Source organism: Podarcis tiliguerta (assembly GCF_965153285.1).
Source record: "Podarcis tiliguerta genome assembly, chromosome: 17".
NCBI lineage: Eukaryota > Metazoa > Chordata > Lepidosauria > Squamata > Lacertidae > Podarcis > Podarcis tiliguerta.
The window spans coordinates 8,515,275-8,525,117 of NC_139550.1; the positions used below are offsets into that span (position 1 = coordinate 8,515,275).

At 43.2% G+C, this 9,843-nt stretch overlaps 1 protein-coding gene across 1 annotated transcript; it reads right to left on the minus strand.

The window, feature by feature from the left end:
- Nucleotides 1-103: 103 nt before the first annotated feature.
- Nucleotides 104-9,766, minus strand: NOA1 (nitric oxide associated 1). Its single transcript, XM_083419914.1, has 7 exons — nucleotides 8,545-9,766; nucleotides 6,896-7,060; nucleotides 5,909-6,114; nucleotides 3,585-3,716; nucleotides 2,460-2,576; nucleotides 722-839; nucleotides 104-452 (listed from the first exon to the last, which is right to left on the minus strand). The coding sequence occupies exons 1-7, from the start codon at nucleotides 9,677-9,679 to the stop codon at nucleotides 226-228; spliced, it is 2,100 nt and encodes a 699-aa protein (XP_083276040.1). The 5' UTR covers nucleotides 9,680-9,766; the 3' UTR covers nucleotides 104-225.
- Between the last annotated feature and the right edge of the window lie 77 nt (nucleotides 9,767-9,843).

Genomic DNA, 9,843 nt, shown 5'->3' on the forward strand with positions numbered 1-9,843 from the left:
GTTTTGCAGTACCGCTGTGCTCTGGTTTGGGTCTCTACGAGCGGCAGGAAAATGTGTATTGGCCACAAAGAAGGGTGGGGATTCATATAAATGATACAACACGTTTAGAACTTCAAACCCTTATTTATTTTTTTACAACAAACAATCTGAAAAGAAAGGTATGTTCTGTGCAAATAGCACTGTGTCATCCTTGACCTGTTGGGAGATTTCATTATCTACAGTTTCTTAGATTTTCCCCAGCCTTGTTTTCTTATTTACATCTCTCTTTAAGTTTGCCACAAGGGGAGGTGGTTTTTTAGTCTCATATGCTGCACTTCGTTGCAGACGACGTCCTTTGATGTGAACGATGTATGGCAACAGAGGTGGTTTACGTACTGTCAGTGCTGTTCCTTCAGGAGTATAGCATTTGAGATGTACTTTGTCATTCAGATGAGCTGTTACTGCAACCCAGCCTGTGTAGAAGAAATAACAGAACATGTATATGATCTAAACAAAATATATATTTAGATACTCTTTTTTTTTTTAAGGGCCTGTCCAAAAATCTTTACACTCAGTAAAATCCAAAGAACTTGATAAGATTGAGAAATTGGGAACCTCCCCTGCCCCCCAAGTCTATTACACTACACTAGCGCTCTGGTTATATTCATCATCAGGACAAAAGAAGAAGTACCAGGGTACGTAGCTACCCTGCCCAACACAAGAAAACATTTGCAGAAGTTACCAGCAGATGAAAGCTTTATATCAGCCACTGCCTCGGTACTGCCAATTCCTTCCAAAATCACATCCTGATGGACAAGTGGTGGGAATTCTTTCATTCGTTCTTCACCTCCCATAGGAACCTTATATTACAAGCCAGGGATTAAACAGTAAAAAAAATGAATAACTCTTCATTTACATAGTAATGTAATTAGCAAATTATAAAATAAGTGGCAGGTCAAGTCGGGGAGATAAAGCCCAATGGTTGGGGACAAGTTAACCGATAATAAAGTAGGCTGGCAGCCAACCAAGCAATAACAATTGTATTTTGGGATTTTATTTTCATTGTTTTTTTAAACCACTTTGATTTGTGAGAAAACTGTTACAAATGAAAAAGGAAAGAGAAGACAGGATTGAACAAGAAGAACAGATCAAACAGAACAAAGGTGTAGAAAGGAAATCAGTGGGGCTTACTTTTAAGTAGACATTTACAGAACTGCTCTGTTAGAAAAAGATAAGGAAAACGAAAATGGAGAAAGAAGTGAGATGTGGTTGAAACAGTGACAGAAAACCGCAAGCTGAATGGCAGAAAAGAGAAACAAGGAGTTGAAGATAAAAAGCCAGTGAAAAGAACACTGCAATACGCCAGATATAAAATAAGACTGATAATCCAAGCAGGACCTGTCAAGTATTGGAGGAAAGGGTTGCTTTAAGAGACTTTTCAGGTTTAGGGGTGCATTCTCTCATGGACAAGCTTCTGTGGCACACATGCCAATGGTGGGATTATAAATCCTGAAGGATAGCATTTGGCCCCCAAACCAGAGGTTCCTCACTCTTGATTTAAAGTGGTGTCTTGTCAAAATGGGGACATTGCCTGGACTATGATCCTCAGTGCACTTTAAAGTGTTGACCACAACACAGTTTTTTAAAGTAAAAAACCAGAATGCGTGGTCACACATAAACCTCAATTTCTATGAATATTCTGGAATGAAATGATGTGTTCAACTCCATGCAACTGCAGGATTCAGTATACTTAAAACGACATCGGATGGATTCACTCATTCTATTTAATAATCTTTTTATCCCGGTGGGGTCCTCCCCAGTTCCAATATTGTCTCTTCCCTTAGGAATCATGGACTAATCTTACTGACTACTGTAAACTAAGATGTGTGAAATGCACTTTCTCTTGATTGCAATCAAGCTTCTGTTTGAACTCTTCAAGATGTCTGATGGTGCTTATAAGATTCAGGGTGAACAAAAGGAAGTAACTTCACACAGCTTTGGCTATATTCCAGTTTCTTAGCACTACTTTAGGTATTTCCACCCCAAGTAAGGCCTAGATTGTAAAGCACCTTGTTAGAAATTTATATACATTAACAGCAGTAAAATTAAAATCTAAGATATATCCGGCTGCTGAGATAGCACATCTTGCAATGAGGCTACCCTAAAGTGTGGCTTTAACAGGGAATAATCTTTTTGCAGTAGTGCTCACAGAATGCTATTTAATTCTATTATCTTCTTTGCTGAGATTGGATAGAAGCAAAACAATGTGAAGTATTATTTCTTTCTTGCATAAAGTGGAAGACCACCAAGATACGGAGAACTCATCTGAGACAATGCAGTCATGGTGCTGGCTAAGAGCAGAACAAAGCCTGCCTTGTACTAGACCTAAGAGGCACAATAATGAATGGCTGTGGAAGGAGAGAGATCACAAGGCATTAGCCCTCATAGATTCTCCAATGGTAGAGACAGTACTGGCTTACCTTCAGTAATGTTTGACCTGCATGTTTTTGATAGACAGCATCTGCTTTTTCTACTGTAGTGATGTGCACAGGCAACAAATTAGAGGCCACAACAGAAAACCAGCAGGACTGGTCTCCCTAAAGAGTAATAAAGCTGAAAATTAATTGTCTGAAATACATTCTATTAAGTTTAAAAGACCAGTTTCATCAATAAGCTTAAAGCCATCTTTGCTAACAAGAATTCTCCATTCTCTATAGTTGGCTGATTTAGCGATTGAAGGCTGGACAGACCTGCATTCTTATAAACATTTCCAGATCCAGAGTTACTAACAAGGGACTGGAGAAACAGGATTTTCAGTCTGATAATACTCTTTCTATAGTTATTCCACCCTTGCCTTTTAATTTAATATCCAAAGAAAAAACATAAAGCCCTTAATATAATGTTTCCAGTTTGGGAAGAGATATCTTAAGATTCAGCAAACAAGAAACACAATGTATTTAATGAACAATTTAGCTTAGCTGTGTTATTTTGGCTTTCTAACAATATGATACTCCAAAACTGGAAACATGCACACATACACTTTTTCATACAAAACAGCTGCACCTTGTTTTCGTTTTGCTCAGTGAAGATGCAGGCAACTTATTCTGTTTCAGACATACAGAGCTTGAAAATAATTGTTGAACAACAGACATCACCTTATTGAATATTCATCCCATAACTTTTCGATAACAGAGTAACAGTAAATCTTGAGGATATAAACAATGGAAAATCAATCCTTTTGTTAGCCCAGAGGTACTGTCAGAAACTGGATCTCTACCCAAAGGAAAACGTTTTTGGTGGTGGTGGTGGGGAGTGAAGAGAAGGATCAGAATACCAGAGGCAGATACTTGAATGGCCCTGAAGAAGGGAGTGGCTATATGACTTGAGGCATTTAGTAAGTAGCTCCCTATCAACCTCTGGTGGTGATGTCTATGAAGCACAAGTTATTTATCACTACTGAGGGAAGAGAAGGAAAAATGCTCATTCAAGTTGCCAGCTCTCAATCTGGAACATACCTCACACAGCCTATTCTACTACACTCTATATAACACACATTACAAATGAGAACTTTAAATCAAATTCAGAAGAGCCTCTGTCTCCTTTACCTGCAAATAATCTATGCGTCCCAAAGCACCTAGGAACAACGTCATCCCAGGCTTAAGCACAAAGGACCTTGGAACAATTGCACAGGTTGGCAAGACAAGCTTGACTTCTTTCTCCTTCAGCAAGTTTAAAACCTAAAACCAAAACAGAGTCCATTATATAGATGAAACACACTTTCATTTCTCTTACTTTGAGATTTATAGGACAGCTTAAAGTTATTTCATATGCAGTTGACAGGAAAAGTGATTATATAAATCATGTTTCTCATGCCATTGATAGCAAGACGGCACTTGTCATGTAAATGCTATTCAGGTGCAGGAATGCATAGCTACTTAAGGCAGAATTAATTAAAAACGTAATACACAATGGCCTTAATCCAAAGAAGCCATGTATATGCATGCTACGGTGATGTAGCTCTCTCTAAATATGCTGGTAGCTCAGTATGTTCAATAAACCTTTAGATTTCATTTATTGAACAGCAGCTTCCAAGAATACCTGGCCAACTGTTTAAACGTGTGGAGTGTCAGAAATAACGGGGGGAATGCTAAAATTCAGGCCAAGTCCCTGAATTTATGTCAAACAGCTCTTTGGATATCTACTTGCTCAATTTATTTCACTAGCTTGAGTAAATTCTGCAAAGGATCACCAGCAACATATTTTGCAGATACCCCAGCTCTCCAGCTAAAAACAGCAACACAAAGCACAGAATCATAGAACTGCAGAGTTGGAAGGGGTCCCCAGGGGGCATCCAGCCCATCTCCCTGCAATGCAGGAATCACATTAGTTGTACATACTAATTATCATCAAAGGACATATCCAGCCAATTCAACTAGATGAGCCCCATAATGTGTATTTCATCATCAGGGCAATTCAGCTGCCCTGTAAGGCTCTCCCTTGCTGGAACAGAGGGCTATTTTTTCACATGGGAGAATATGGGTAGCATAATAGAATTTGTACATTGGTTCATGATGCAACAGCATATCATTGCTGCTCCACTCAACACACATTCCAAATTTAATCATACATGGGCAAAGTTATTGGAAACTGAAACAAAACCCATCCACGATACACATTCAACCAACTCCTGGCCCCCTGTGAATGAAGGCTTCAAAGCTGTGTGTGTAATCAACAGCTACTCCCAGCAAACTAGATCAAAGACAACAATTTATTTTATAGAGAGCATCAAACAAAAATCATTCATTACCAGGTCTGACAGAGAGCTGTGGGAAGCTTTTGCTAAATTCTGTGGTATTCTTTTAAAGTTGCCCAGCTTTGAACCAAGCAGATGTGCTTTGTACTAAATAAGCAGTTCATTAAGTAGTCTTAATTAAAAAAAATAAAATACTCTATTATTTCAGACCTTCCCTCCACCCAAATTTTCTTGTGCCAGGTTGGTTTCCAAAGTGACTTCTGTTTTAGCATTTCTGAGCTGTGTGCACACAGGCACATACATACACAAAGTCACTAATAAAGGATTACTGCCCAGAGCTGCTTCTGCCTTCATCCAGCTCTGGGTTTCTTTCATCCACTTTTTTTTTAACCTTAGAAGAGTGAGTTATAGGATTAATTTTACAATGCAGGTGACTCCCCACTTATGAGGGGAGAGTCTAAGTGAAGTCACATAAAGTGGGGAGCACCTTCTAAACACCCTTTAACTACTCTGCCACTCTCTCTTCAATCCATAACAAAAATACTCTATCCAAAAATATCCACAACTAGCATGGAAGCTCTGGGGCTGTCTGGAGGCTATGTGGGAAAGCAGCTGCTCCTGCTGCGCCACCCCATACACTAGCTGTTAGGCAGGGGGTTTTCTCTGCCCTCACTGGCATCCTCTTTGGCCTCTAGGGAGGGTGTCGTTGCAAGTCACCAGGATTCTCCAGTTTTCTCCCACAATTTCCAATTTTCTATTTATTTATTTCCTGGCGCCGCACACAAGTAGAATGCGCATTAGTGGGGGGATGCCTGTAATCAAGGGAGGTCTCTCAGCCACTTAAAACTGGACATGAAATTCACTCAAATGTTTTTTCTTTAAAAAAGACTGCATCCAAAGCATAAAGAAAGTTGCACTTTTCAGAAAACGCTTCTGCGCTTGAACAAGACCTCACACAATACAGTAATGAAGTTCTACAGCAATTCTGCTTCAGCTAACACAACAGGTTCTGCATGCTCCTGCTCAAGATTTTATACAACAGGGTTAACACTGTTTGATTTAGTGTCACTTTTTCACATAATATTCTAGTGGAAGACACTTTTCGATCCAAGCCAATGCCTTTCCTCTTCTCAGTCCTACGTAACAAACTTCTTAAAAGTAGAAGCGTTAACTTACACATCCATCTTTAACAATCCCTGGAGTGTCATAAAACCAGCGAGCATCTTTCACTTCATTGTATGTGAGTTCAACTTTCTTAGTAGCAGTTACAGGTGGAACAGAAGGTTCTTCCTCCATACCAAAAGACAATGCTTCAGCATCAAACTCAATTTCACAATTTTTCTTCAGCTTTTTTGGCATTTGAAATGTTCTCCCAATTCTTCCTACATCGAAAGAAAAAACTCAAATTATATTGCTTTTCTTCAGTTAGTAGTTTTTGTCCCTTACAAACTTCTCATGATCCAGCTTTCTGGAGGCAGCAGCATCTTAACTGAGCTTCAACATATGGAGCTAAGGTCACTATTTCAGATTAAATTCTGGAATGATATGCTGATATGAACTATGTATTTGACCACTGTACATAACCCCTTCTCTGCATCCCCTCTGCATTTACAATTTTTCAAAAGGTCATGGGATCATATAATTTATATCCTGATTTTCTAGCACGTGCTTAATTATATTTATATGATTGTTTCATTTATTCAATTCTGTAATTTTCTGGGAATACAATCAAAGCATTTATAACAAAAGAAAACATTTGTGGGCCACTCCGAGTATGACTGATGTTGGCTATCACCTTTAGAGTTAAGATCTCACTCTGAAAATACTTATTGCAGTGTACAATCACCTTTTAGTCTGTCCTCTGGTGATTAAACTAAAGAACTGAGCCAGTCTTCTTACTGTATCCTCTTTTAAATTGTAAATTCTCCCTCTCACTTGACTAATCTGTCCTCTATTATGTTCAATGGGACCCAGGTAAGCATGTATAGAATTACAATCTTAGTCCTAGATATTATATAAATTAAAACAAGTACAGTTGGGGTGATAGGCAACATTAGTCATACTTAGGACTCGTGTACACTTACTCTTGTCCCATTGCTTTCCTCTGGGGAAAACTGCTCTTTAGCACTCACATCAGCTGCATAGTTCTCAGAAAATACTCACCTATTAAGTACCCTTGCTTTTTGAGGATCGCAAGCTGCTTTTGCTCATCTTCACTGAGGTCGTCTTCCATTTTCTCTGCATCTGCCTTTAGTCTTGCTGCCCTCTGGAATATTCTGTAAGGTGTAGGATTAATAATTGGAAATTTCAGGAGATTCAAGGTCGTTCCTAGAAAAACAACAACAGAGGATTAAGATTTTAGGTAAGTATAAGCAATGCTAATATGGCCCCCAAACTATTATGGGACGTAATATAGTAATAAGAAATGGAGAAAACTGATGGCAAAAACTTGTTCTGCTATTTCTTACATTTTGACAACCCATCTTCTCTGGAGCTTGTATTTTTATGTTGTGAACCACCCTGTGATCTTAGAATGAATGGCGGTATACAGGTTTAATAAATAATACTAGTAAATAACAGAACTGGCGTAATGGCTAAAAGGTCAAATCATGAGACAAGAGGTTCCCAGTTCAAACCTCATCTCAATTCATGCCCTTATGAAGTAGTCTGGCTTTAGGCATATTATTGTTATCTCAGACTCATTCCCCAATACGTGTATGACATTGGCTTGCTACTATTTTATTTTTTTAAAAAAATCTATACTGTTTCTCACATTAAGTCTTGTGGCAGTGTATCTCAATATTGAAATCAAAACATTAAAATACCGGAAGAAAATACAACCTAAAAAACTAGGGAAGAATTTAGATACTGGGATCAAGCACCAGCAAAGGCCTCAAAACACAAATGTTTACCAAAGATGCCTAAGCATCATAAAATGGCATGCTCATACAGTCTTGCTAATTCAATGCTTGGCTTAAAAGTGTAGGGCAAATACAGATCTCAAGTGGTATATAAAAATATTCAATGTTATTTAATTTGTTCATGTCAGATCCTCATAGCCCATGCACTCCAGTGCTTCAGTGTTCCTCCTGTCCACATGATAGTTGGCTTATGTGTGACTGGTTTCAGAAGAGTAGCTGTGTTCCTCATTCTTGCTATGAGTCTTACGGCAACTTTTTAAAAACTCATAAAAAGTCTAGTGTGACATGATTTTTTGTTAATATAAGAGTTTAGTACAGCTCATCAACAACCACTGATTTGCTGGTGTTAAACCACAGAGCCTAGGACTTGCCAATCGAAAGGTCGGCGGTTCAAATCCCCGCGACGGGGTGAGCTCCCATTGCTCGGTCCCTGCTCCTGCCAACCTAGCAGTTCGAAAGCACGTCAAAGTGCAAGTAGATAAATATGTACCGCTCCGGTGGGAAGGTAAACGGCGTTTCCGTGCGCTGCTCTGGTTCGCCAGAAGCGGCTTAGTCATGCTGGCCACATGACCTGGAAGCTGTACGCTGGCTCCCTCGGCCAATAAAGTGAGATGAGCACCGCAACCCCAGAGTCGGTCACGACTGGACCTAATGGTCAGGGGTCCCTTTACCTTTACTAAGGTATCACATGGCTGTGTGACAAGTGTAACAGGCATGGACAACTCCCAGCCACATGTGTGTTCGGAACAAGAAACAGGTACTGGCTCTTTTATCATCTCCAGTATTTCTGGAAGAGCATCACAGCATTACATTACTCAACCATAAATGATGTTCCTATGTGGGCTTCCTCAGGTTGGCCTAAATAAGTAAAAGCGCTTCCTCTGACCTGACCTGGCCAAGGCGAGATTGTTGCCCTATTGATCACATCAGATGCTCTCGACTTGCAGTAATCCGAGTGCAGGAGGGCATTGAAGAGGGTAGACTTCCCAGTATTGGTGCCTCCCACCAGGTACACATCCCCGTTGAACTTCCAGGAGCGCTGCAACTTGGAGATCAGCTCTTCCACCCCATAGCCGGTCTTGGCACTGATGAGGTGCACATCAACCACACGCTGCTGTTTCTGCGGCGTCGGGCTGGGCTTGGCCAGGTCCACGAGACCAGCGCCAGCGCAGATCTCCAGCAGGCGCTCTCGGAGACGGCTCAGGTACTGGGGCGAGTCGCCGGGCAACAGGTCCACCTTGTTCCCCAGTACGAAGAGGTGCGCCTGGCTGCCCACCAGCTCGGGCAAGTCGGTCGGGATGGAGTCGGGCAGGTCCAGCACATCCACCATGCAGAGCACCAGAGGCGGGCGGCCGTGGCGAGGAGGGCTGCGCAGGGCGGCGCTCACCACGCGGCGGTACTCTTCCCGGGGCATCTGCACCTGCAGCGCCTGCTGGTGATGCACCAGCATCCAGCAGCGCTGGCACACAGCTCCCTCCAGCGCCTGCTGCCGGCGGGTCGCCCCTTGCCCATCCTCCCCTTCCCTGTCCTCCTCCTCCTCTCGCAGCAGGCTCCGGTATTTCTCGCTGGGAAGGTACCCGGGCACCGCAGGGTCGCGGCAGTGCAGCTCCGCGCCGCAGCCCGAGCAGCTCACTCCGCTCGACGGCACGGACGGGTCCGGGTGGCCCTTGGGCCGGCGGGCCTCCCGGGGCGGCTTCGGACGGCGCCGGCTTGCGTCGCCGCTCCCGGGCTGGTCCGGCTCCGGCCTTCCCTCAGGCTCCCGCGAGTTTCCCGCCTTCGGCAGCCGCGGCTCTTCCTCAGGGACGTACTCGAGGAAGACGAACTGCTCTTCCTCCTCCTCCTCCTCAGGCGGAGCAACCGCCGCCGCCGCTTCACAGCGCCTAATGGTCTCCACCGAGCTCCGGTAGGCCGGGAAGCCGCGGGTCCCGGCGCGCCGACGCAGCGCTCCTCCGCCGCCGCCCCATGGAGGCCGCCGCCGCCAAAGCTGAGGGAAAGCCAGCAGCGCCGCCCGCCTCAAGCCGTTCATCGCCTCTTCAGTGGACGCGGGGAGGACGGGGAAGGCAAGCGGCGCGTGAGGGAGAAGGAAGCGAGCACGCCGGCCAGAGCGGCTCCCGGCTCGCGGTCCTCCAGGCACCGCGCCCCCTGTCGGGGGAGAGTTGGTGTTTCAAATTGCGCGCGCGCCGTCGGAGG

Excerpts from the sequence above, each read along its gene's own strand:
- NOA1 (XM_083419914.1), bottom strand. The coding sequence starts at position 9,679 with ATGAACGGCTTGAGGCGGGCGGCGCTGCTGGCTTTCCCTCAGCTTTGG. Across the intron at positions 2,577-3,584 it reads GACGCATAGATTATTTGCAG|GGAGACCAGTCCTGCTGGTT; the intron begins GTAAAGGAGACA and ends ATTACTCTTTAG. Across the intron at positions 840-2,459 it reads CAGGTCAAACATTACTGAAG|GTTCCTATGGGAGGTGAAGA; the intron begins GTAAGCCAGTAC and ends TTGTAATATAAG.